Below are 26,239 nucleotides of genomic sequence, written 5' to 3'. Positions count from 1 at the left end.
GAGAATTCAGTAGTGAAGATGACAGGTAGGGAAGGATAATTGTTCAGTAAATTACATCGGTGTAGTGAGAGCACGTCATATGGATTAAAGATCGACACAGAGAAGTGAAACTCTGGAAGTCCCAGAGGAAAATACAGGTAGACAGTTCTCTGATAGGATGGGAAAGGACTTTTGCAGCATAACACAAAGAGCAAAAATTGTGACATAAAAGATGGATAAATTCAAATGCATAAAAATTGTTTTTTAAATGCACAACAGAAAGCAAAATTGAAAAGCAGTCCACAATCCAGGGAAAATACTTAGAGCATACATGACAGATCAGAGGTTAATAAATCCTGAATATATAAAGAACAATTAAGAATCGTTGAAAATAAACTGCCCCAATAGAAGAACAAATAACCTTGAACAAAAAAGTCATACGTGTAAAAAAAAAAAAAAAAAAAAAGTAAATGGTTAATATGTAAGAAAAATTTCAAAATTTAAACTTTTATGAAATTTAAAAATCAAGTTTTTTTAATCAAATTGTGAACATTTTTTGGCAAATGGTAATATCCAGCGTTGGGGGAGGTACAAGAACACTCATTTAGTTGAGAACTTTGAAGCTGTTTAAATTACATTAGTGAGCAATGTTCATTGCATAGAGAACTTAAAAAAAAAAAGTGACCTTGTTTTTCTTTAAGCCTACATATACACAGAAAAAGTGGATAAGTACACACCAGAAATGTAGAAATTATTGCTGGGTGATGGAATTCAGTGTGATTTTATTTGATTACATACAATGACCATGTATTTCAGCATGGTGGTGACAGAGGTGGGAAGGGTTGCTTCTTTATACAATCAAACCCAGCAAATTTTTTATCCATAGACTTGTCAGATTAGTTTTTCTAGTTTGCTAGTTATATAAGCTGTAATTCTCATTTAGAAAGAAAGGAAAACAAATGAAAAAAATGCATCCTTATGCTTCACATGAGTCATAAGACACTCAGATGGGCTGATGATAGACTCGAGAGGAAATGTGGGCAACATGTAGTCCACTTTAAATCACTTTCTTCATTGAAACTGTGTCACTGATTTACTTTTTTCCTTTCCTCATGATATTGGTCTTTTATAAATTCTCTCAAATTAATGTTGGGGTGATTGTGAGACATGTTTTACTTTATGGTGTATATTTAAACTGAGTCACAATGGTCCTCTTTCCTCCCTTGCAGGCTGTTGATTACTACTTGAAAGCTCTAAGATCCTTGGGAACACGAGACACACACTCAGCTGTTTGGGACTCAGTGAATTGGGAATTGTCCACTACTTATTTTACTATGGCAACTCTACAGCAAGATTATGCTCCGTTATCTAGAAAAGCTCAAGAGCAGGTAATATTTGCTGGATTATAAAGAAGTCTTAACCTTACTTATTCCTTTGTTTGACACATATTGAGCATCTGTTATAGTCTTTTTCTTGACAAGCAGTATTCAAATGTTTTTAAGATTCTTACATAAGATTATGGGATTGTCATTTTTTTCCTCCCCCTTAAAAAAAATACACAGATTGAAAAAGAAGTCAGTGAGGCTATGATGAAGTCCCTGAAATACTGTGACGTGGACTTGGTGTCTGCTCGACAGCCTCTTTGTCAGTACCGAGCTGCAACCATCCATCACAGGCTGGCGTCCATGTACCACAGTTGTCTGAGGAATCAGGTATTGCCATTTCGATTCAAGTTAAGTGCCAAGTCCATTTAAAGGTGTTCTGGTGCTTTTCTTACATTTCTGTAGACATTTAAAATGCCATCTATTCTTTTAGCCATTTGAGAAAAACTTGGACTGTGGGTATTTTTCCCCTCTCTCCTGTGCTATGTATTTTTTTATTATAATTGGGTCTTAGTTTGCAAAATTATGTGTTTGCCTGGGTGTATTATTTAGATTTTTTTAAAATGTAGTTAGGCTTTATAGTAACAGTTCTATGTCAATTTTAAAGTATGCATTGCTCATTTAAAAAAATTTTTATTTTGAAATAGAGCATGCATATAAAAGCACATAGAAAATGTATGTGAAGCATTTATACAGTTTAAAGAAAAACAAAGGAAACCCCTGTGTACCTCACCTTGAGGTTAAGAAATGGAAGACTCCTTCAGGGATCCCCTGTGTACCCCTCCCTGTTGAGTCTCTCTCAGTATCCACCCACATTAACTACTGTCCCAGATTTTCTGTTATGTCTGTACCTTTTCTGTCTTTTACCACCTAGATTAACTACTGTCCCAGATTTTCTATTATGTCTGTACCTTTTCTGTGCTTTACCACTTAAACGGCATGTTTACATTTTACCTGGCTGTGAACTTTATAGAACAAGTCATACTGTACATATTCTTCTGTGGCTTACTGCTTTTTAGTTAACATCATGTATTGGAGATTCTTCCAGGTTGATACACGTAGCTGTTCATTTTCTCAGCTCAACAGTATTCATTAAATGAATATATCCCAGTTTATTTATCCATTCTATGATTAGTGAACTTTGGGGTTGTTCTAGTTTGAGGCTATTAGCAATAATATGATGAACAGTCTTGTACCTGAATCCTGGTGCTCAAATGCATGTATTTCTAAGGATAATTTGAGGCCTGAACTGAAGGTGCCCTCCTTCAGAGAGGTTGCCTTGCTTCTGCCAGGAGTCTTGTGCTTATAGTTTCTCAGGGATATTTTTTTATTGTTTTGTTGTTCTCCCTTTCTTAGCTCAGCACCAAGACAAATTATCTTGCAGTTCCTTGGGTGTGGGTTTACTTCTGGGATGCCTTTATCCTGGAAATACTGTCCTTTGAGGTCCAGCTGAATCTGGAGAGGGTTTTTTCCACTCTGAGGTGGCCCTAGACTCTTTTCCTCTTGCCACAGAGGGCCCCCAACCTAAATTCACATTTGTCCAGATGGCCTAATATCCTCACGGCAAAAGCAAGCTTGAGAGAATTCGAAGACAATTCACTGGGGGAAGAATTGTCTGTTCAGCAAATCATGCTGGGACAACTGGACATCTGCGTGCAAAAGGATAGGGTTGGACTCCTCCCTCACATAACATATAAAAATAAACAAAATGGATTAAAGACCCTAAATGTAAGAGCTAAAACTCTAAGACTTATAACAAAACACTGAAAAGTATTTAGTGGTCCAGAGACTTGGTTAAGTGGTTATTGTGAAATCAAAGCCTTAGGATTTATTTTATTTTTGGTTCTAGGTTGGTGATGAATATCTTAGGAAGCAGCACCGGGTGCTAGCAGATCTTCATTACAGCAAAGCTGTAAAGCTTTTTCAGCTTCTGAAAGATGCTCCATGTGAACTACTTAGAGTACAGTTAGAAAGAGTAGCATTTGCAGAATTTCAGATGACCAGTAAGTCTCACTTCTTTATTTCACAGATTTGTATGCATTGGCTTAGTGTTGGGTTGTCTTAGAGTGAGGCAGCCTATGGATCTCTCTTGGATGTAAGCAATGTTGTTTTCTTTTGAATTTGCCCATAGTTAATGTCTTTGGGTAGGGACATCTTTTGAAATGCTTTTTAAAACTTAGAGAAATGCATTAGCTTATGTTTAATGAGTAGATATACTGAAATATAGCCTGGGATTTCTTACTTGAAAAAAAAATTATGACAAGTTAGTTTAGACAATTAAAGATTTTAAGCATCATGAACAAGATGGGAGTGGAGAAGCGGTGATGGAGAAGTGGTGGGCCTCACTGAGTCCCCTTGAACGAAGAACCAAGACTGGCAGCTTTGGATTGTGGTTCTAGAACAGACTTTAACTGCAGATCCTGAGCAAGGTGGCGATGAAGTGGGAGGGCAGGGAGGGCGAAAGCGTGGCGCTTCATTTATCATTTCCCACGGCGGAGTAAGCTGGCGCTCCACCACTGAGTGATTTTTTCTAAATTCCCTCCTTGGTCTTGTTCACCTGCTCCCCTTCTGCACAGGGATCTTTTGAGAAATATCTCTTGTGTGGTAAAGAAACAAGAGACATTCATTTGAAGTACAGCAATTCCATTGGTTTCTTTTCAGTTGTTTTCTTCTATAAAATTAAAATAAATTTAATATTTAACATAGGCATGACTCTTTATATAGTATCTCTGGAAGGATGGACGAGAAACTGACGGCACTGTCACTTCCGTGGCTTTCAGTGTATGCCCATTTGTACCTTATACATTTTGACAGTGTATTACCTATTCAGAACAGTTTTTAGAAATACTTTTTACTAAAAGCATCTTTTTAAACTTTTTGCCAGTATATAGTGCCTAGCTGAATGTCTTGGGTGGTCACCCAGGATTAATAGTAGCTCTTTCTGGGGGCAGTCTGGGGTGATCTTCTTTTCCAATTTGCATCTTTGAATTTTCTGCCATGTTTGAATTCCTTAGAATGAGCAGGCATCGTTTTTATTTAAAAAAAAAAAGTAGATACTGGGAACAAATCTGCTAAGATGGTAAGTGTGCTTAATTCCCTTTTTAAAAAATGTTTAATACTGTGCCTGTAAAACCAGATAGTGAGGCAGGGAAACAGTGATTGTTTATTGCCTCGTCAAGTCTTACTATTTTTCTTTAGGGATAATTATTAGACAAAAGTCGGATTTAGAAGATTTCTTGGGATTCTCATGAGCTACCTTTACAGCATTTGAAAATCGGAATTTTCATTAATACATTGACATTGGATGGGTTTCTAGATTTATATTTAAAGGAATGATCATTTTGTGTTTGACACTCTAGGTCAGAATAGCAATATTGGAAAATTAAAAACACTTTCTGGGGCTCTTGATATAATGGTGAGAACTAAGCATGCATTCCAGCTCATCAGAAAGGAGCTTGTAGAGGAATTTGACCAGGTAAATGGAAAAAAGATTTATCATTGTTTTTTATGTGTCTTAAACTAAATGCTACATGATGTGTATAGTGGGCATATGGGATGTGTGTATGTGTATATATGTGTCTATATGCATTGTGTGTGTACAGATACATAAATACATATGCTCTGCATAAAAACCTGTTAACAGTGATTATTACATTTTCTTGGTGGAATTATTAAGCTCAAATTTACAAGTTCATCTTTTATATTTTAAAATTATTTCTTGTGGGCTTCCCTGGTGGCACAGTGGTTAAGAATCTGCCTGCCAAATGCAAGGGACACGCATTCGAGCCCTGGGCCAGGAAGATCCCACATGTCGTGGAGCAACTAAGCCTGTGCGCCACAACTACTGAGCCTGAGCTCTAGAGCCCGCAAGCCACAACTGCTGAGTCCACGTGCCACAACTGCTGAGGCCTGTGCGCCTAGAGCCTGTGTTCCACAACAAGAGAAGCCACCACAATGAGAAGCCCGCGCACCGCAACGAAGATTAGCCCCCGCTCGCCGCAACTAGAGAAAGCCCGCACGCAGCAACGAAGACCCAACATAGCCAAAAATAAAATAAATAAATTTATTAAAAAAACTTATTTCTTTAAATAACCACATAGACCTTGGTTAATAATAAGGCCCTGGGAGTATAAAGTCTATTAAGTTTTGCTTTTTTTTTTTTTTTTTTTTGCGGTACACGGGCCTCTCACTGTTGTGGCCTCTCCCGTTCTGGAGCACAGGCTCCGGATGCGCAGGCCCAGTGGCCACAGCTCACGGGCCTAGCTGCTCCGCGGTATGTGGGATCTTCTTGGACCGGGGCACGAACCCGTGTCCCCTGCATCGGCAGGCGGACTCTCAACCACTGCGCCACCAGGGAAGCCCTGTTTGATTTTTTAAGAGAAAGGTCTGTGCCTTCTTTTATAATTTCCACTAAACTGTCTGCAGTTGAACGGTGATTGGGCTTAAGCAGGCTCCTTGGGAAGGCCTTTCCAGTTTGCCAGGTGTTCCCACATTCATGCTGCCTTCTGCTGAAAGCTTCCCTGAGTCCCAGTGGCCTCCAGCCTATTTCCAAACTCTGGTTCTCAAACCATACAGGACCCATTTCCATCTTGCTCCTTGAGCGTCTGACGTTGGAAAGTCAGGAGGTTTTTGTTCAGGATTAGTTTCTACTACGTAAGTGCCTTTTAGGTCTGAGACATTTTTTTTATGTGGTTTAGTCTATCAAAATGTCTCAGGGGAGGGAGGAGGAGGCCATGATGAGGCTGCCAGCAGGCTGTCCCCGAGGGAAAAATCATCTCAGGTTTGCTCTTTTTTGCTTTTGGTTTAAAAGTTTACTGGATTATTGAAATGGCGGTTCCATCACTTTAGTATGAACTGTGAGGTAGCTTAAGTGAAATAACGTTTTGTTGTTTCTAGCCTAAGAGTGAAGAGACCCCTCCAGCTGCTGATTCTTCTCCTAGTCTCAATCGAGAAGAAGTGATAAAACTCCTGGGTATATTTGAATCTCGCTTGTCATTCCTTCTTCTTCAGTCCATCAAACTGCTGTCGTCAACTAAAAAGAAAACAAGGTAAATTTTTTGGAAATTTCTTTCCAAGCACCTTACCTATATACTTTTTATTACTGATACTGTAAAAGGATGGGCCCCATTCTTTGTTGTGTGTTTTAAGTGGTGCTCTTTCGTGATTTGTTAAATTGAGTGAGAATCATCTCCATGTGGCCTACAACGTGTTGAGATTATAGAAACAAAGAAATCTTACTGCCTAAGGATAAATACCCTATAGGTTGTAATATTTTCCCTGAGAGAGATGAATGACCTGGAATGAAGACCTTGACTGTTTCTTGTAACTCTTCTGAGCATTGTGTTTAATGGGAAGTCAGAACTATAGTTTAGATACTCAGGGCCAAGCGCATCATTAAAAGTAGGTGACAGAACATCAAAGTCTCTCTACCCAAGAAACTAGTGAAGAGAAGAGTAAGCATCTCAGCAAATACACCTATAACATCTTATACAATTATGTTGTTTTCCAGAGTTATTATGTTGGGATTATTAATTTAATTTGAAATTCTGGTAGTAAATACTAGATCAGGAAAATAATATAAACAATATGCCTTTCATTTTTTTTTAGTATAAGTATAATCCAGCCATATTACAAAATTTGAAAAATAGAAAAAGGAGAATCATTTATCCTAATATATTCATTCTTATCAGTTATCCTGTGCGTATTTTACCAGTTTATAAAATTGGGATACAGATAATTTTTTGTCTCTTTTTATGTTTTATTTATATATAGTAAAATTTATCCTTTGTGGTGTACAGTTCTTCAAGCTTTGACAGATGCATAGATATGTATGTCTGCTGACAAAATCATGGCACAGAGCAGTTCCATCAATCCAAAAATTCCCTCTTGCTGCCTCTTTAGTTAATTCCTCTCCTGATTTCAGTTCCTTAGTATCTCAGGGAGAAAGCATTCTGTCTCCTGCTATGAAGTGTGACATCAGCTACAGGTGTTTGTAGATCAAGTTGAGGATGTTCCCTTCTATTCCTAGTTTGCTGAGAGTTTCTATCATGAATGAATGTTAAATTTTTGTCAGATGCTTGTGCTATATACATTGAAATGACTATCATTTTCCATCTTTTAATCTGTTAATATAGTGGGTTACATTGATTTTTTTTTTTTTTAATGTTAAACCAGCTTTGAATCCCTGGGATAAACTAGTACTTTGTTGTGGTGTATTGTTTTTTTTTATGTATTGTTGGATTCCATTTGCTAATATTGTGTTGAGAATTTTTGTGTCTGTTCATAAGGGGTATTAGTCTATACTTCTCTTGTGATGGTTTTATCTGGTTTTGGTATTTGAGCAATGCTGGCCTCATAAAATCAATTGGCAAGTGTTCCCTCTCCTGTTTTTTGAAAGAGATTGGAATTTATTGGTGAAACCATTTTAACGTAGAGTTGGCTTTATGAAAGGTTTTAACAATTAGTTCAATTTCATTTCGTAGATATAGTATTATTCAAGTTGTCTTTTTTTCTTCTTGAGTTTCATCTGTTGTCAAATATATAGGTTCACAGTATTCCCTTATTAGCCTTTTAATAGCTAAAGGAGTTTTTAGTGATAGCCCTTCTCTCATTCCTGATATTAGTTTTATCTTCTTTTTTTTTTTTGGTCTGGTTAGAAGTTTACCAATTTTATTGATCTTTTCAAAGAACTAGCTTTTGGTTTGGTTTCTCTTCCCCCATTGTTTTTTTATTTTCAGTGTCATCGATTTCTACACTTATATTTCCTTGCTTTTGTTTATTTTGGGTTTAATCTGCTTTATTTATTTATTTATTGCTGTGTTGGGTCTTTGTTGCTGTGGACAGGCTTTCTCTAGTTGGGGCGAGCGGGGGCTACTCTTCTTTGCGGTGCGTGGGCTTCTCATGCAGTGGCTTCTCTTGGAGCACAGGCTTTAGGTGCATGGGCTCAGTAGTTGTGGCGCACAGGCTTAGTTGCTCCACGGCATGTGGGATTTTCCTGGACCGGGGCTTGAACCTGTGTCCCCTGCATTGGCAGGCAGATTCTTAACCACTGTACCACCAGGGAAGTCCCTTTTTCTGGTTTCTTAAAGTGGAAGCCTAAATTACTGATTTGAGACCCTTTTTCTTTTTAAATATAAGTATTTGCCACTATAAATTTTCTTCTAAGCACTGCTTTTGCTATGTCTCACAAATTTTGATATATTTTCCTTTTCTTTCAGTTCACAGTAATTTTCTTATATCCCCTGAGATGTCCTCTTTGATCCATGTATTATTTAGAGGTATGCTGCTTAATGTCTGAATATTGGGACTTTCCAGATATCTTTCCATTATTGATTGCTTTATTTTAATTGCACTATGGGCTGAGATCATAACTGCATATGATTTCTCTTCTTTCACAGTTGTTTAGATTTGTTTTATGGCCAAGAATATGGTTTGCCTTGGCAGGTGTTCCATGTGCACTTGAAAATTATGAGTAGCTTACTGTTTGGTGGAGTGTTGTGTAAATGTTGGTTAGGTTTAGTTGGTTCAGCGTGTTGCTCAGGTCTTCTGTATTCACACTTTCTGTCCACTTGTTCGGTCAGTTACTGAGAGAAGCATGTTGAAGTTTCCAGTGACAATTGTGTGGATTCATCTGTCTCTCCTTTCGATTCTTTCAGTTTTGTTTCACATATTTTGAGGCTCTATTAGTCACATACACATTTAGGACTTGGAGAACTGAGCCCCTTATATAACATGTGATGTCCATCTTTGATATTAATATAGCTGCTCAGGTGTTTTTTGGTTAATGTCTTTTTCCATCTTTTGCTTTTGACCTATCTATGTCTTTTAACTTAAATGTGAGTTTCTTATAGATCGCATATAGTTGAGTCTTGCTTTTTCAATCCAAACTTATAGGTGGTATTTTTTTTTTTTTTTTTTTTTTTGTGGTACATGGGCCTCTCACTGTTGTGGCCTCTCCCGCTGCGGAGCACAGGCTCCGGACGCGCAGGCTCAGCGGCCATGGCTCACGGGCCCAGCCGCTCCACGGCATGTGGGATCTACCCAGACCGGGGCACAAACCCGTGTCCCCTGCATCGGCAGGCGGACTCTCAACCACTGCGCCACCAGGGAAGCCCTATAGGTGATATTTTTAGACCAGTCACATTTAATGTGATTATTGATGTAGTTAGATTTAAATCTATCATCTTGCTGTTTTCTGTTTGTCTTTTTCTTCCTTGAGTTAAGTGAACATTTTCTATGATTCCTTTTTATTTCACTATTGATTTATTATTTATACCACTTTTTAAAGTTTTGGTGGTTGACCCAGCATTTACATTCTTAATCGGAGGCCACCTTCAAATAATATTATACTGCTTCACATGTGTGAAGACTTTAAAACAATATGCTGCCAGTTTTTCCCTTCCATCATTTGTACTGTTATCATTCATTTTACTTTTACATGTAATAAACAAACAATACACTCTACTGTTTTTGCTTAGATAGTATGCCTTTTGTTTATATAAAGTTTTAAGAGAACAAGGAATTTTTTTGCCTGTATTTATTCCATTTCTAGTGCTCTTAACTTCTGTGTAGATAGACCATTTTTTTGTGTGGTATCATATTCTTTCTACATGAAAAACTTCCTTTATCGTTTTTTATAGTGTAGGTGTGCTAGCAAGGAATTCCTCCTTTCTTGTGAAAGTCTTTATTACTTCTTCAGGTCTTTTAGAAGATCTTTTGGCTGGGTGTAGAGTTCTTTCCACACTTCAGAGATGTCGCTGCATTGCCTTCTGGTTTGCCCATTTTCTGACAAAGTCTGCTGTTCTGATCTTTGTTCTTCTGTATGTCATGTACCTTTTTCGCTCTAGCTGCCCTCAAGATTTCTTCCTTCTCTTCCCCCAGCAGTGTGGGCATTATATGGCTAGGTGGTATGATTTTTTTTTCCCTCCTCAGTGTTTTTATATCTTCTCCAATTTCTCTTTTTCTTTGGTTCCACTTATACCTATATTAAACTGTTTGATAGTGTTCCACAGCTTTTAGGTGTTCTGTTTTTTACAGGTTTTTTCTTTCTGTGTTTCAGCTTAGGCGATTTCTCTTGACCTGTCTGCAAGTTCACTGTTTGTTGACTCAGTTTTGTGTCCTATACGGTTGGACTTGTTGAAGGCATTCTTTGTCTCTGTCACTGTGTTCCTCATTTCTAGTATTTCCCTTGGTTCTTTCTTATAGTTTCCCTCTCTCTGCTGAAGTTACCAATCTGATGCTGCATGTCGTCCACATTTTCCATTTGAGCCTTTTAATCATTGTCATTTTAAATCCCCTATCAGATGGTTCCAACATCTGTGTCGTGTCTGAGTCTGGTTCTGTTGCTTCTTTGACTCCTGGCAGTGTGTGGTTTCCTTGCCTTTCTACATCTTGTAATTGTTTGTGGGAAACTGGGCATCTCCTGTAGGATAGTAGACTGAGGGAAATGATTATTAAGCCTGGCAAGTTTGTACACCTGTCTCATGCTAGGCCTTCAGTGTGGGAAGTTTGAGTTCATTTTTCAGGTCTGGTGTTGAGCTGTGGTTGAGATTTTCTTGTTGCCTTGGTTACCTCCCGTGCCCCTCTGGCAGTGCCTGGGTCGGTATGGAGCAGCTCTGTGGAGGCCTCTTGTACCGCCTTCTCCATCTTCACGTTTGGTCTTTTTCTTCCTGTGGCATCTCAAAGAGGGCCTGTCTTCATGCTCTTAACAGCTCCCAGCTGTATTCCACTTGCTGGTCCCTCCGTGCTTTGTAGCTGTTAGGGAGGGGAGGGGGAGTTGGCCAGGCTTCGCACTTGTTTCCGGTAAGCCTCAGTCTGAGGCAGACCCTGTGTCCCTGAGTGTCAGGGGTGTGGCCTTCCCCCTGCTCCCGCCCCTCCCCCAGGGCTAGTGTTTCTTCCCTTCCCTTCCCCTGTCTGCACTGACCTTCACCACCAGTGCTGCTCCCTCCCCAGCCCCGCCCCACATATTCAGGCTTCTGGTTCCTGCGGAGAAGGGTCCGGTGGGTTTGGGTTGCCTGCCCCGCCCCCTCCCACTGCTGCTGCTGCTGCTGCTGCTGCTGCTGCTGCTGCTGCTGCTGCTGCTGCTGCTGCTGCTGCAGCTGTTCCCCTCGCCCAGGCCTGCACCACGGGAGCGTGGCCTGGGACTCTCATCAGGCTCTCACGTCAGCTCCTGCTGGGGCTCTTGCAAGCCCCTCCCTCACCAGCCCTCTCTGGACCTCTACCAGCTCATTAAGGATTTTAGCTGAATTCTGCTTGCTGTGTCCAGCTGTGTCCGCCCCAGGTGAGAAAGAACTTTCCTGTCTCGCCCCGTGTTAGCCTCTCTGTCCTTAGTTTTCAGACTGGTTGGTGGCCCTGCAACCCCAGCTCTCTGATGGGTTCAAGCAAAGTCGTGATCTTGTAGGTTGTCCTGCGTTTATTGCTGTTTTTTTCGTAAGGGTGGGAATGATACTTTTTCCAGCTCTCTACATCCTAAGCAGAAACTCCCTCTCCTAATTGTTTTTGAGTAATTCTCTCTGGCCTAAGAAGAGCGTTCGTTTTGAGAGGAGCCCTGGGTATTAGGTGCGTTCAGCCCCATTGTTAACCCTGGGCGGCTACTCCATGTCCTGTTACTGGTGCACAGCAAGGGTAGCCAACACACCCATCTTCTGAAGAACCAAAAGGCAAAGGAGCTGTGCGTGTAGTGACGCACAGTTGGGAAAACTCACGGTTTTTCCTTTTTAACAGCAGTGGGTAAATTTTGAGAAATTTTTTACTGGTTTCCACAAAGTGGCAGTATAAATATATATGACATGTGAGAAACACAGTGATTCATTGGTTTTCACAAATCCATGGTTTAAGCAATTGGCTAACACGTAACAGTTCAGTCTTATAGTATCCTTTATACTCGTTAACAGTCATATGTATATGACCTAAGTCATTTTTATTTTAGTGGAGGGTCCTCTAACGTTCTGTTTATTCAGGTTATTACTATTCTAGTTAAAAAGTTTTAACCTAAACTTTTTACACGTGATGCATAAAGTCCTATTTAGCTAATCTCTGTTAGTTTCTTAAGGTTTATTAAATAAAAGACTTAAATGTGCTGCATGTGTTAATACGGTTAGTATGTTGACAGGTTGCACAACATAGAGACATATTGACTAGTAAGTCAATGACTGTTTCTCTCTCACTGATACACACGTGAACATCTATAATTTTTTTGTGGAGAGGAGAACATCCTGTGCTGCAAGCCCAGTTATTTCACCAGGAATTAATGAACATTCCTTTTTGGAGTAAAGGGAAATCAAAATTAGCCTTTAAAAGAAAGGAACTAGTCATATGTTTTTATTTTGACTGTTTCTTCCCTTCCCTCCCACCAAAAAAAAAAAGAATAGAATAAACTGAGCTTGGTAATTTAATTCTTAGAATCCTAAAGAATTGGAAAGAAATCTAAGAAAATTAAGATGCATTTAATTTAAAACAATTTTTGTTTTCCTTTTGAGATTGTGTAGGCACTTACGACGGCTGTGTCAGCACTGTCCTGCTAGAAACACTAGTTTTGTCTGTTGGGTTGTGTTTTTTCTTTTTGGATTAAGAATTTATTTGCGCTTGTACTGCATTTTAATATTCACTGCTTTAGCCTCTTGACCTTTTGCTGGCTTTGGGGTTTAATATAATGAAAAAGTATAAAAAATAGAAGTAGTCTCTGAGGGTTTGGATGCCGTCTGCCATAGTCAGAGAACAGACCCTTTAGATTTATGGGTTTTCCTGGCCAGGTATGTCCGTCTAACATTTGGTTAAGAATAGTGAAAAGGAAAATAAAAGAATGTAGGTTACCTTCTTTTGGGAAAAAGGTAACCCTAAGAAATGATAGGACGGCTCAGAATAGAGTTCATGGTTTCATTAACTCTGTGTGTGTGTGTGTGTGTGTGTGTGTGTGTGTGTGTGTGTGTGTGTGTAGATACCATAATGTTTATTTCTGCAGGAAAAATAAACATGAACAAAAACCAATTATAAAATGGAAAAGAACAATACCATTGTAAATCCTAAATAACACAGCTAGAACTATACTTCATGTCAATTTTTATTAAGCATGGTCAATTTTAAAATGGTCAAATACTGGCAATTACATACGGTTCAATAGAATGTGAAGTACATTATAGAGAACTTAATGGCATAAGATAAATTCCTTTCTTTTACTTCAGGTTGCCTTTTTCAGTTTCCCAGTTTCTAGATTGCATGATATGGCTGTTGACAATACTTAAGTTTTTGCAGTATAGAGAGAGAAAAGAAGATATAGAGAAATGGAAGCACAGTGAGACTAAATGATAGAGAAGAGAGACTGAATTTGTCCTGGGCCTGAACCTGGTTCCTAGAGAAGCGGCTTTGAGCAGCGCCTGCTCTTGGACCAACCAGCATAGTCAGTGCCGGGGTGAGGGCAGAGCCCCTGCGGAACTGGGTCCAAGGGTTCACCCCTGCAGGCCAGAACAGAGTGGCGACCAGCACAGTGATCACTGACAGGTGGACAGACAGCCCAATAATCGTCCTCCAAGGATGTGAGTCTTGGAGCTGCTATTCCACTGCTCTGGCAGGGCTCTGTATGAGCCCCGAGATAAAGAAGTAATATTGAAAATATTTAACATCAGGTAGCAGTCAATCAGCAATCAGACCCTGTGAACAGGTGGCTGAGCCATCCCAGTGCATTCCCCTGACGAGTGTATGAGGCATAAATATGAATATCACTATTCCCGGAGTTATTTATTTTGTGGACCTGGGCAGGTTTCATTAACTGTTGATGAGAGTTGCTTAAGGAAGGGAATGATTTGTAGAAATTGGAAGATAAAGATTTAACATTCAGAATTATGATCAGAACAAATCAAAGGGTTTTATATTTACGATCTCAGAAGCCCATCAATTATCCTTAGGCATCAGCTGAAATGACAGTGTGATGTCATTGCCCACAGAGACCAATTCATATTTCAGACAGTGTTTCTAATTGTTAAGTGCTATTGCCTTGATTACTGTCAGATAGGAATTTAAATGTCTTATAAGGTTATCAGAGGTTTGTGAATGTTAACCTGCCCCCAACAAAAAAACCAAAAAAACCCTAAAACATATCCATCTTAGGCCCGAACCGCAGAGAGTGAATACGTTTTGAACGGTCATTTTTACTGTGCTGTGGGTGGTGCTGGGTGGGCGTGGGGTGGAGAGAGGAGATGTGCCTGGTGAAAGTCAGAACGAGCAGGAAGGAGAAAGGGGTCTGTAAGAGCGGGGTGTGGGCAGCCTCCCGTTGGCTGCCAGCCTGGGCCCGTCCGTGGTCAGGCCGGCCGCAGCGGCCTGAGGTGGGTCCTGTCGAAGAGCAGTAGTGGGGCTGTGAGAGAAGTGGGGCTCCCTACAGCCTGAGCCTTGATCTGCGGCAGAAGGGAGGGTCCAGGCTGCTGGTTTGCTCTCCGGCAGGCCTGACCAACAGGCACTAGGGCAAAGGTAGAAGATTTGCATATTGGAGAGTGGAAAGAACATAGCATTTGAAGTCAGAAAACATTTTGACCTTGAACCAAATTATTTAACCCTTCTGGGCTTAGTTTTCACATCATTTAGTTTTTCATTACAAAATAAGGATACCAGTCCTTGCTCTCCCGAGGGGACAGGGTCACGGGCAGATCTCGTGTGCACGTGCGCACTCTCAGCTGTTCTCTGTATGTGTGGCCAGGGCTCTGCATTTATTATATCCGGACTCAAAAAATAAAAAGGATGCTAGAAATGAACTGCCGTGATTACTAGTCTTTTTCAGTAACATAAATATAATCCATCGATCTACCCTACCGGGGAGATATTTTCAAAATAAACTGCAAACTTAAGAAATTTTTGTTAAGACAGTTTTGAAATGGAAATTCCCTCTAGAACTCTCCAGCTGAGGGGCACTCTTCACACAGAAGCTGCACATCATTTCAGCTAGACGAGGGGCAGTGCGTCCATCTCCGGCAGTGCTCGCTCCAGGGGAGCAGTCCCACAGTCGCTCTAGGTGTGTGCCCGGAAGCTGTACCGCGTGGCTTCTCGCCCTCGCCTGCCCCCACTGTGTTTTCTTCACAGCACGTGTCATCTCACAGTCTGTTCTCTTCACCGTCTCAACATGTCTTCCCCCAGCTCTTCCCTCAGTAGAATGTGGATTCCATGAAGGCAGGGGCTCTGGGTCTGTTTTGTTCATGACCACGAGTAGTTCCTGGTACATAGTAGGTAGTCGAATATTTATAAAAAGAATAATCATTGGCTTTAATTGATGTTTGAAATAAATGTTTAAAAACAGGCCCATAAGCAGTCAATGGAGTCGGCATTAATAGAACACCTGCTGCCACCTGAAAAGTGATGACAGGGCTGCCCGTGTTCAGTTTTTGGATTTCTTTTACAGCTGTTGGTGGGCATCACTCTTTGCTTCATCTCCCTCTCTTTTTAACCCAGTAGTAACCTTGAAGAAGATGTAGTCCTCAAAACCAACAAGCAGATTTACTCCCAGCTTCTAAGAGCTACTGCGAACAAAAACGCATCTCTCCTGGAAAGAATTGATGTTCTCGTCCATTTGCTGGACCAGCTGGCTCGTGGCAGCGGCGGAGACGGTGGTGCTCTTCAGTGACTCCCGCCTGGGGCTGCATCCGCAGAGATGCTGTCAGTGCCTTCTGCACTCGGGGGCTAGTGTGTCCATTTGGTGCTTCGTTTCATTAAATATAGGGAAATATCCACTTAAAACAGGCACGGCATGGAAACAGAGTTCTCATTTCCCGTGGCAAACAGTCATGGTTGAGTTCTTTGGCTTCCTCGTTGGAGGTGCCAACATCAGAATCAGACCTAGAGCTCCCACCTTCGTTTCTCTGAGAAGCATGTGGTACCTCAGTATTAATAGACTTGCTGTGAGGCAGTTAACACTTTTAAATATTTTTGAAGTATGTTAAGCTACGTGGGTTTAAGAGATAATTATCTTGGATAAATGTTACTTTGGTCAAGGGAACTTTTATCCAAATGATTTTAGTGGTTCAGGTCAGTTAAAGAAACTTCCTGTACATCCACAGTGTTCCCTTCTCAATTGCACAGAAAAAGCCTGCCCTTTTTAAGCTTCAGTACAGGATTTTTCGAAGACTAGCCATTGCACAGTTCTCTCTTCAGTGCATGTTCTGAACGGATCTGCTTTTCTCTGACTTTGTATGACAGTTGATCAAGAATTGGTACTCTCCCCCCCTTTTTTTTCATTTTAAACTTGAAACTGTGAATAAGGTAAGAAAACTATTTTGAATAAATAAATTATTTATTTAAAATGTCTTTGTAGTTTTCCATTTCACATTCTTCACATTGAGCTTTGATGTGAACTGGTTTAATTAATAAATTTTACAAAGTGAAGATGAAAACATCATTAAAAATAAAATTCTGCCATCCACTAAATTCTCACTAGAATATTATACTTACTACTTGCTGCTATATGGCTCTTGTCCAGTTGCTTAAAACATACTCTCTTTTTCCAGTGCCTACAGCATGCAAGGCTGTCTGTACTTGTCACAGTTAATTGATCTCAGTTTCAAAAGATACCGTAACCTACAGATCCAGCATCCTCTGTCCTGTTGGGTTGATGGTTTGGATTTACGTGCATGATGCCTCTGTAGACAAGAGCTTGCCCCGCCACCAAGTCCACTGGCCTGGCCTGAGTGTGGGAAGACATGCTGCTGCCGACCCGCCTCGGTGCTACGTGCAGATGATTTTCACTGTGCAGCCCCCCTCCACTCACTAGCCACACCCTTCTGAAGAAATATGAACTAAACTAGAAAACTGTCTGGAATAAACTTGTTTTAAGCTGAATTTTTACAGACTCCTTTTTCGTACACTGAGATTTTCAGATGTTTACACTGGTGAGTTGGCAGCTCTCATAGCCTGGCAGAATTATCACTTGCCATTTGTCCACTTCCTTGTAATTATGCAGTTTGCATTGTGCTTGGGACAGATCTGCATCAGCTAATCACTGAAGCATTGAAAGTTTTGCCTAAATTGTAAAGCAGTTGTACAAAATCAACGATGTCTCATATCAGGACAGCTGTCATTCTGTTTCCCCTTGTGGCAAGCGCACACACAGAATAAAACTCTTGTTAGTTAAACCCGGACATGTCCATTGATTATATCTAATTTGGGGGTTAATGAATTCCAAAGGATATTCTACTTAGGCAGAAAGAAGCTGGAGTTCACGGTATTAGAGTCGCTCATCTTACCTCTCTCCTTAGCAAACAGCCTTTCAGTCAAGAGGAAGATGTGCTTTTAAGCAAGAAGATATCAATTCTAGCTCTCTTCATTTGTTAGAGCAATAACATGAAAGTTCCTACAGGGGAAGAAAAGATCCTTTTAAAATGTTTTTGTCATTTGCTGATTTTAATTTAAATTAAAGCTTTTTAAAGTGCCTGTGTTTTAGCTGCGTCTTTAGAAGTATGGGGTATTTGTGGCCTGATCGTTGAGAGTTCTTTTTCAGTTTAACTTCAGTGCCCACATTTTGTCCTTATTACATTAATTTTGGGGGGGTTTGTTTATGTTAAGAACAGGTAATGGTGGCCATACTATGTATTATGTAAAAGTGAAAGGAGCATGATGGCTAAGATAACTGATACAGGAAAAATAAAGTTATCCAATTAGCTTCAAGAGTCTTATTTTGGTAGTCTAACCCTCGGAACATAAATAAGCTGCCATATAAAGTGTTTCCTGCCTTGAAGAGGGAGGAGCACATTATAGGAATTACAGCGAGCTGGAAAGCTGTTCTGTTCAGGGCCATTTGGGATGCAGGTGTGTATATTCAAACAGAAGAGCACCACGTGAAAGGAGAGAGTGCAAGGGCACTAGGCTGGGGTGAGGAGAAGCAGGGTCAGGAGCGACTGGCGGTCGACCTTTGGCCAGAGACACAACTGGGGAACTTCAGTTTCTTTATCTAGAAACGTGCACAGCAGTATCTGTCCTGCCACTGACGAGTTGTGAAGAGCAAGAGAGAAATACACATGAAAACCTTTTGTACACTGTCAAGTATTAGAAAAAGATAAATTGTTAGGACAGGGCTTTTGGAGTGTAGTTAATTCAAATTCTGTGCTCTTTTCCACTGAATCCCTGAGTTTTCAGTGCAGTAAAATCATTTCCACGCCCTTGGGGTTCAGGGGGTGAGTGGCCTCTTCCGTGATTGGACCCATGGCTATGGCTGCCTTCCTGTCTCTCGGTGAAATTGGGGCCGAGGTGGGTGGAGGGACAGACGGTGGGTGTTGGGAAACGTGGCTACAGAGCCCTAGACAGAGTGGAAGGCAGACAGGTATTCCTCAGGATGCTTTTTCTAACCTTTCCTAAAATTTTTGTAAAATTATTTGTTGAGAAATTTGATTTTCCAATCAAGTAATTTAAAAGCTCAAGTAATGCTTTTCCCATTGGGTTTTAAGTTAAGGAGGCATATTTGCTTCAGTTACTAAAAGTCTGGTTTGTTTTCTTTGTAAAAGAAATCGGACTTTTTCTCTTAGAAATCCTCTGGCTCTCCATTTGCCTATTTTTCTCATCACGAGTTCAGGATGCAGGAATCAACGTCACAGATGTCAAGCCACTGCTCTGAGCTAGACTGCTTGGGAAATGAGCCACTTGAAGGCAGCCAGGAATCTGTTGTTTGTCCCTGCTATTGACAACTTTCCAGCACGTGCTGCCTTTGCAGAAGGCGAGCGGTGAGTGCAGGAGTAGCCAGCTGAGTCTACATTGACAGAATGGCTTTGTGGCTCTGTTTCTGGAAAAAACCTTAATCATCTTCATCGGATAAGGGTCAAGGACTTGATTTCTATTCACATCGATGCAAACACTTGCAAAGCAAAGTTAAGACTGGCTTTTCTGGAAGTCATTGATTTTTAGGTTAATTAATAGCAACGAGGTAAGCAAATCTGTGGCTTTGCACCAAATATTTTGGGCTTGAAGTTCTTAATAATTTTCTGTATGATGGGATGATCTGCCATGGCCGTATATATAGGTCTGCAGTAATTGAAAACAGCTTTTAACTAAGAACTTGGTCATCTGACAAATTTCAGTCAAGGATGACAGAAGCAATACCAGGCTGGAAAGCCTTCTATTACGAGGGACCCTTTGAAGAAGTAAATGAACTGCTTTCTTCCGTCATAAAAGGCATCGTCCAGGGACTTGGGATGCCAGGAAATCCTTCTGAAATCAATCTGGGGCAGCTTCTTCCCTGTTCATCTTCTGTCTGGGCCTGGTCCTTGTCACTGTCATATCTCTGGTATTGATTTTCTGAGAGCCAAACAAGTTTTAATGTGTTCTATTACCATTAAGTCACAGGAAACGAGAGAGACAGCTTTCAGTGTGGGCCCCAGCCATCCGTGCTGTTCTCTGATTCCAGGAGAAGGCAGGACTTGCAGCATCCATCCGAGTGGCCTCTGCTCAAAGCAACGACTCCCCAGGCCTTGAATCACCTCTAGATTTAACCCCAGGAGTCGATTTCTCTTTCACATCTTCGCTGCAGCTCCCAGCCCACTGGTGCTCATCAAAAGCAAAAACAAAACAACAAAAACCATGCAGTCTTCTTCACATCGGCATCTTATTTTTCTTCTCCTTCCTTTATAGTCTCAAGATTTTCCTTTTACATGTTAGGGGCCCGTGGATTGTCCCAGATCATTTTCCTATCCTAGTTAATATATCCTCTCTTTTTAAAGAAAAACATCATGATGCTTATTATTGGATTCTTCTTTACTCCAGAGCTTTAGAATCATCTAGTTCCACCACCAGCCCCATTTTTGCAAATGAGGAAACTGGAATAGAGTTGAAGCAATTCACCCCGATTCAGAAGCCTAGGTTGAAGCAGGGATACAGCCCGGGACTCCCAAATTTTACCCAGGTGACTTTACCCACTGTCCTGTGAATATTTTGTAATTTTGCTTCGTTTCATTTTAAGATCCAAATGCTAATTTCATGCTCTGAAACAGCGTAGGATTATTTTAAGTGGTCCTTATTTGTTCCTTGCCCTGAGTATCTGGTATATTGTCAGTGTGCAATAGAATAAATCCACTGAGTTAGACACTTTTGAGGTCACAACGCACAAAGCATCACAAGCAGTTACATTCCTTAGCAACCAAATATTCAATATATTTGAAAGGTCTACCACTGAGAAGAGTGTGACATGTCTGGCTAAAGGTATGATTCACTCCAACTGGAATGATTTTTGAATCTAGAGTATTCACAGCAAGTTAAATTTAAGATGTTTTTTAAAGCTCCAAGAATGAAATACAGCTGTAATTATAGAAACCCCCGTGATGACCTAATTCTGTAATTGAGATTCTTTGAGTGTTCCCAATATAAATTCTGGACTTCTTAAGGCACAGAAAGATGTGCTTACAACTCCGAAAGATCCGAACCATCAAAGTCCGCTCTGAGGCCATTTCTTTATGTCACTGAACTAATTCCTCCTCTGTGTGATGTGAAGGAAAAGGACAACCGGATTCATGCACAGGTCTCTTATGGCAACAGTTGTGTGCAAAGTTCTTTCAGCTTGGCTCCGGCCTCAACTCTTTTTGAGCAATTTAAAGATATGTGGTTCTACTACTAGGATTCAGCCCGAGGGAGGGCCCACGACTTATTTCTGGGTGGCCAGAGGAAGGAAAAGCAGCAACCACAAAACTGTGTGTGTGATTAGACTGTGTGCATCTGGTCTGCACAGGTGGGCAGCCTCCGCCCTGGGCACGGAGGCCGGGGAAGGCCCCCGGCCGCCTTCTCTGTGTCACCGCAGGCCCCACCTCAGCTTCTGTCTCCCGGCCAAACACTGCCCCTTCCTGCTCAGAAACTGCCACTGATCCTGGTCAGTGAAGTCCCCCCGACCCTGGTGTTCCGTGCACCCAGGCTTGCGGGTCTCTCCAGCCCGGCCTCAGCCGGGGTGAGGGCCCTGCCGCCCCTCCCAGGGCGCAGCTGTCTCGCAGCCGCACCTCATTCCTGCTCAGCTCTGAGGCCCTCCTTCTGCTTCCTGAGTCTGTACCCTGGCCTCACCTCCCAAGACACACTGAAGAAAAAGAAAAGCATCTGACCTACCATTATTGTGCCTGAAAACTTAGCAATAACCCTTTAATCTTATCACATTTACCCAGGCAGCATTCACACTTTCAGCTGTGTTCTCATTCTTTATTAAATTTGAAATTAGCTTTTGATCAGAAGCTAAAAACTTTCTGTAAAACAAAAACTAAGAAGATGAAGGGCAGAATAAAATTACGTAAGGTGTCGCGCCGGCATCTTGTACTTCCCATGTGACTCTGATATGCGACATTTACACAGAGCCAGAGAGAGACCCACGCCTGTGCCCGTGAGGTCCACTTTGCTCCCCTCCTGCCCCTGGGCTTCCGTAAGGAGCCCTCGAGTAGCTAAATAAACCCCCTCGTCTAGTGGAACTGGCTTGGCAGGCTCTCCATACCTTGTGATCAGAGAGACGTGACCAGAACCAAACTCTAGCTGCTTCTCACCGCACGGTACGTTATCGACGCCAGTATACAGTTCTCAACTATACTGTCAGTTGTATGCTCTCTGTATAACATAGATAACCACACATAGACCTCTGACATATATGTCAATTGTATGTTTTATATATATAGTCATTTATAAAACTATGTATATAGTTATAGGGACTTCCCTGGTGGTCCAGTGGTTAAGACTCTGTGCTTCCAGTGCAGGGAGCATGGGTTCAATCCCTGGTCAGGGAACTAAGATCCCGCACGCCATGTGGCACAGCCAAAACAAACAAACAAAAAAACCAAACAAAAATTATGTATCAATATATAGTTATATATATCAACTATATGTCAGCTATATTTATCAATTTACTTAATCAGATCAATATATGTCAGTGAACACAGATCTGAGTTGTGATAAGTGGCTACATAGTGTCCACCATGTGGCCATAACTCTTGGGTCTAAGGACACTGACTCCCCACCACGTGGCAGGGTTTTTCTTCCATCTTTTTATCAAAATCTCAAACTATGTTTTGATTAGAAGACAAACCCTAAATATTTTCTCTGAGGGAAACCAGAACCTGCAAAGCTGCAAGACTTAGAACAAAATGATGCACAAATTTCATCCGGACATTCTGCACTTCCTGGGAGGTGGAAATCAACCTAAATGCAGGACAGAACTGAGAAGTCTGTGATTGGGAGCTGGTGTTCTGAAGGCTGACATCTAGACATTCTGCATTTCCTGGGAGGCGGAAATCAACCTAAATGCAGGACAGAACTGAGAAGTCTGTGATTGGGAGCTGGTGTTCTGAAGGCTGATGTCACACAGCCTGCGTCCCGACGGGTCTCAAAGCCCCAGAACCTGCCTGTCCCTCCCTCGAGCTCTGGCGGAAGACGGCACATCTGGAAGTCAGGTCTCCCTCTAGATGACAATGAGATCCTTCTTAGGATCATAGGAGCAGGGGATTTATTACTGAAGGGTCTTGTTCCCTACAATTCATTTTATTTTAAATTTATTTTTATTTGGTTTCATGCAGCTCAGGACGCCTGGACTCAGGGAGGTGTGGCTTACCATTCCAATCGTTGGCTTTTCTCAGGGAGTTACTTCTTTCCTCTCCAGTGATTACCAAGCCTTTGAAGGGACTGGCTTCTCAAGGTTCAGGGTATTTGATTAACCAAATTGCTTATTCCAGGTAAACTGGATTTTGAGGAAATCAGTTGGATTTCAGAAGAAAAATAGCTGAGGGAGGCGTGTGACCATACGATAAAGAGAGAATAAGGGAGAGGGGCTCCTGGCGAAGGTGGCTCCTGGTCTGTCTGTGCAGGACACTCTCCACCTCGGAGCCGGGGGAAGGGTTTGGCGGGGAGCTTCTAGAATTTCCTTAAATACTAAGATGGCATGACCTACTTGTCATTGGGAGAACTGACATTTTTTTCCCCTGAAACACATATCATTTACAAAGTGGGTTTGCACATTCTTGGCATTGCACACACAACGTTTTTGAAAAAAAGACATTCCCTTAGTTATTCCCACAGGAGATTTTTAAGCCTGACTCTGAAAGTGAACATATCTCTGAAAGTGAACATATCTCTGAAAGTGATGGAGGCCCAGGGTCTGGGAGCGAAGTCACTGGCTCAAATGTAGGTCTGTCTGATTTGCAACTGCGCGTTACTGCCTGTGAGAGGGGGAGAAAGAGTCCTCCCACCATGTGTCCTTCTGACTTCCTTCTCTCTAGACTTCGCGTTTCAGTCCCTTTTCATCCACAAATAAACCCTTTACCCATCCGGGAGCAGCTTAGGAAGATGTATCCACGTTTTACACGCAGAAGGCTCTGTGGTTTGGGCTCACGCTCCCTCCACTGAAGGAGGCATGTTGAGGTTGCTAAGTGGCTGGGGCACGGTGAGGGCACATTCACTGCCCCAGCGCTTCTCTGCCCGGGTGTGTGCTTGACATCAGGATGATAACTGAGAGGCCTGACTTCAAGATTATGTTCACCACGGCTGGAGGCTTACTGATCGTTGCAAGCCTGCTGATGTGCTGTGTCATCTGTCTTAGCTGCAGAGTGACTAGGGCACTGAAGTGAGCAACGAGGGTAAGAGTGGCTAACAGCCCCCCCAAAGGGGGTCCTGGGGCTCTGTGCTGAGCGGGGTCATCCCTTGCCCCGTGGCCGCACCCCGGGTGAGGTCAGGAACAGCGGGAGGGTTTGAGACGACAGAGGCAGTGCGTGTAGGATCCTGGTTTCTTCGCCTTCCTGTTTGGGGCTGTGAGCTCGTAAGTAGAATGTTCTCAGCCAGGTGGCTCTGGGCTGCTTTGCTGTCACTTGGCCTCGTTGAGTTTACCCTCAGCTGGCTAATTCCACACACTGCAGACTGAAGACTGTGTGAATGAGTCTCTGCCTCTGTTCACCCAGAGGATGGGCCGAGCTGACCTCCTCTTGCCTGAGTTGGGGAGCTCTCGGGGTGTCCTCGGGGACGGGGAGGGGGGCCTACAGGACTGGGGAAGCTGAGCTGTGTGGAGCTCCTGGCTGACCTGGCCGTGGGGTGCAGGTCAACATCGTTAACTTGCAGCTCTTTCCAAAATGTTTTTCACTTTATCTGGCGCCGAGGAGCAATTTTCCAGGAGGTAAAGTGAACGTTTCCAGTTTGGGGAAGTTAAACCTGTGAGGGAGGTGGGACCCCAGGAGCCCAGTGTGGCGGCCTGCATGCTGCCTGCCCTTCTCGCCTGCACCTCCTGCCTGGAGCTGGCGCACACCAGGCACTGATGGTCAGACCGGTCAGCCCTGGTGCCACGTCCCTTCTCATTTATAAAATGTTTGGGGAGGAAAGGATTGGGTCAGGATTCGGGAGAGGGGCAGAGAGGTATGATCGAGGGCTGAAGTCACATGACACCACATTGCCCAGCCAAGAACCTTTGACAATTGTAAGAAATGGATTTAAGGAAAAAAAAAAGAAATCTAGTTTTTTAAATAAAATCTCTGCAGGAAAATATGACAATGACACTGACACAAAAGGCAGGCGACTCGGTTTCGAAGACGGCCATCCTGGGACTCCACTGTCAGGCTCCTGGCGACAGAGCCTCGGAGAGTGAAGCTGTGGACCGCCCCCCTCTCCCGGCCACAGTCCTGCCGAGTGAAGTACAGACCAGCTCTGCTGAGCTCAGCTGCCTCCCGACTTTGTCCCTTCACAGTGTTTGCAGCCTGTTGAGGGCAGGAGCCGTGCTGTCTCTGACCCCCAGGTTTCCAGCACGTGGCCCAGACTCATTAGGTGTCAGAGGTCGTGACCCGACGTCACCTTTGCACTGGATAAACCTCTCAGACACAGCAGTAAATCCTGAATGGCATTATTTGGCTTATTGTTAAGAATATGTTACACATTAGAATTTTTAGTAAAATGATTTCCTGCTAGTTTATTTTCTAAAAAAACCATATACATCGCAATGTTTTTATTTTACCTTCCATTCACAATTAACATAATTGCATCAACATTTAACCCAATAGTTGGCACGGAGCCATTATTTTAACTCGTTTGGTGAGTTATTACATGTAACTAATGAGTTAAAGCATCTAAAACTTGGAACAGCGCCCGAGAACGCATCCCATAATTATGAGCTCAGCTCTAAGGTCCAAAGGGAACACCTTCAACTCACTGCTGACCACCCCAGGCCCGAGGCCCAGCACTGGTTCGGCGCGCAGATTCCCGCACGATGCTTTACTCTCTTCCCAAAGGTCTTCCTGCACCAACACTCCGCGGCACCGGCTGGGGTGGGCGCACAAGAGCCCAGGTAAAGAGCGAACGCAGAATACGGCGAACCCTCTACAGCACCTCTGTTCAGTGTCTGCTCCCTGATCTGTCCTCTCCCACCTCATGTTCTGTCCCTTCTGATCTTCAGGAAGGACACAGGAAACTTGGGGCTGGGGGCTCTATCAGGGTCGTGTGGGACTCGTGCCTCATGCCGGCTCCACAACCTCAAAGCTAACCCTTCCCAGGCTGGACCTGTGCCTGTTGAGCTCCTGTCCTGAGGTTGCCATTCACTCTCTCCTACCAGCCCACAGACAACGAACCAGCAGAACTCTGGGCCTTAGGAGGAACTGTCAGCCTCTGGGAAGGGGTGAGCAGAACCACGTGTGGCCTCTCTGGGTTTAACTTTCCGGAGCTGAACGTTACTGAGACGCTGCCTTCTGCCGTCCCCAGTATCTGCAGAACCAGGGGTCCTTCCCCAGTCACTTTAAAACTCACGTTTGCCTACCAGCCCTCACGTTCTAAACTGCTAACAGGAGCCCCCCAGCCCAGCTGCCAAAGCCCAGGTCCCCCACTCACAGCGACGGCCAGGAAACCTGCACCCTCGATGCCTGGCTCACCTCCCTCTGATGGACTGAGTCGGCAGCAACCCTTCCAAATCCCAAACTGACCTCCATCCTTCC

The 26,239-nt window shown here is 42.6% G+C and overlaps 1 protein-coding gene across 3 annotated transcripts in view; it reads left to right on the top strand.

The window, feature by feature from the left end:
- Positions 1-17,174, top strand: part of EDRF1 (erythroid differentiation regulatory factor 1) — a 40,459-nt gene extending 23,285 nt beyond the window's left edge. For 2 of the 3 annotated variants that reach the window (XM_067709093.1, XM_067709091.1), the window contains 6 exons: positions 1,209-1,367; positions 1,542-1,691; positions 3,211-3,364; positions 4,721-4,836; positions 6,258-6,409; positions 15,792-17,174. In XM_067709093.1, coding sequence (XP_067565194.1) covers positions 1,209-1,367; positions 1,542-1,691; positions 3,211-3,364; positions 4,721-4,836; positions 6,258-6,409; positions 15,792-15,963 — 903 coding nt within the window. In that variant the 3' untranslated portion in view covers positions 15,964-17,174. The remainder of the gene's footprint in view (positions 1-1,208; positions 1,368-1,541; positions 1,692-3,210; positions 3,365-4,720; positions 4,837-6,257; positions 6,410-15,791) is intronic. The other variant, XM_067709092.1, reaches the window with a different exon arrangement.
- Positions 17,175-26,239: the final 9,065 nt, after the last annotated feature.

Source organism: Pseudorca crassidens, chromosome 16 (genome assembly GCF_039906515.1).
Source record: "Pseudorca crassidens isolate mPseCra1 chromosome 16, mPseCra1.hap1, whole genome shotgun sequence".
NCBI lineage: Eukaryota > Metazoa > Chordata > Mammalia > Artiodactyla > Delphinidae > Pseudorca > Pseudorca crassidens.
The sequence above is the reverse complement of the archived record's forward strand: the minus strand, read 5'-3'. Positions and strand labels throughout refer to the sequence as shown.